The 617-nt window shown below is 57.7% G+C and overlaps 1 protein-coding gene across 1 annotated transcript in view; it reads left to right on the top strand.

The window, feature by feature from the left end:
* Window positions 1-6: 6 nt before the first annotated feature.
* Window positions 7-617, top strand: part of LOC116465990 (mucin-6-like) — a gene marked incomplete at both ends in the record, with an annotated part of 1,054 nt that continues 443 nt past the window's right edge. Inside the window, 1 exon segment of the mRNA XM_032148869.2 lies at window positions 7-617. This exon segment is cut by the window's right edge and continues 4 nt beyond it. Coding sequence (XP_032004760.2) covers window positions 7-617 — 611 coding nt within the window.

The raw sequence follows: 617 nt of genomic DNA, 5'->3' as shown, positions 1-617 counted from the left end.
CCAACTTCTACCACCAACATCACCCCCAACCCCACCAGTACAGGCACCAGAACCCCTGTAGCCCACACCACCTCGGCCACCAGCAGCAGGCTACCCACACCCTTCACCACACACTCCCCACCTACAGGGAGCAGTCCCTTCTCTTCCACAGGTCCTGTGACTGCAACATCCTTCCAGACCACCACTACCTATCCAACACCATCACACCCTCAGACCACACTTCCCACTCACATTCCACCTTTCTCCACCTCCTTGGTGACTCCAAGTTCTCACACAGTCATCACCCCTACCCACGCACAGATGGCCACTTCTGCCTCCATCCACTCAACACCAACGGGCACTGTTCCTCCACCAACAACGCTCAAGGCCACAGGGTCCACCCACACAGCCCCACCAATGACACCGACCACCAGTGTGACCAGCCAAGCCCCAAGCTCATTCAGCACAGCCAAAACCTCTACATCCTTACATTCACACACTTCCACCACACACCATCCTGAAGTCACTCCAACTTCTACCACCAACATCACCCCCAACCCCACCAGTACAGGAACTGGCACCCCTGTGGCCCACACCACCTCGGCCACCAGCAGCAGGCTACCCACACCCTTCACCAC

This window comes from Hylobates moloch, unplaced genomic scaffold (assembly GCF_009828535.3).
Source record: "Hylobates moloch isolate HMO894 unplaced genomic scaffold, HMol_V3 SCAFFOLD_17557, whole genome shotgun sequence".
NCBI classification, from domain to species: Eukaryota; Metazoa; Chordata; class Mammalia; order Primates; family Hylobatidae; genus Hylobates; species Hylobates moloch.
Note: the sequence above shows the minus strand (reverse complement) of the source record. Positions and strands in the feature narration are given on the sequence as shown.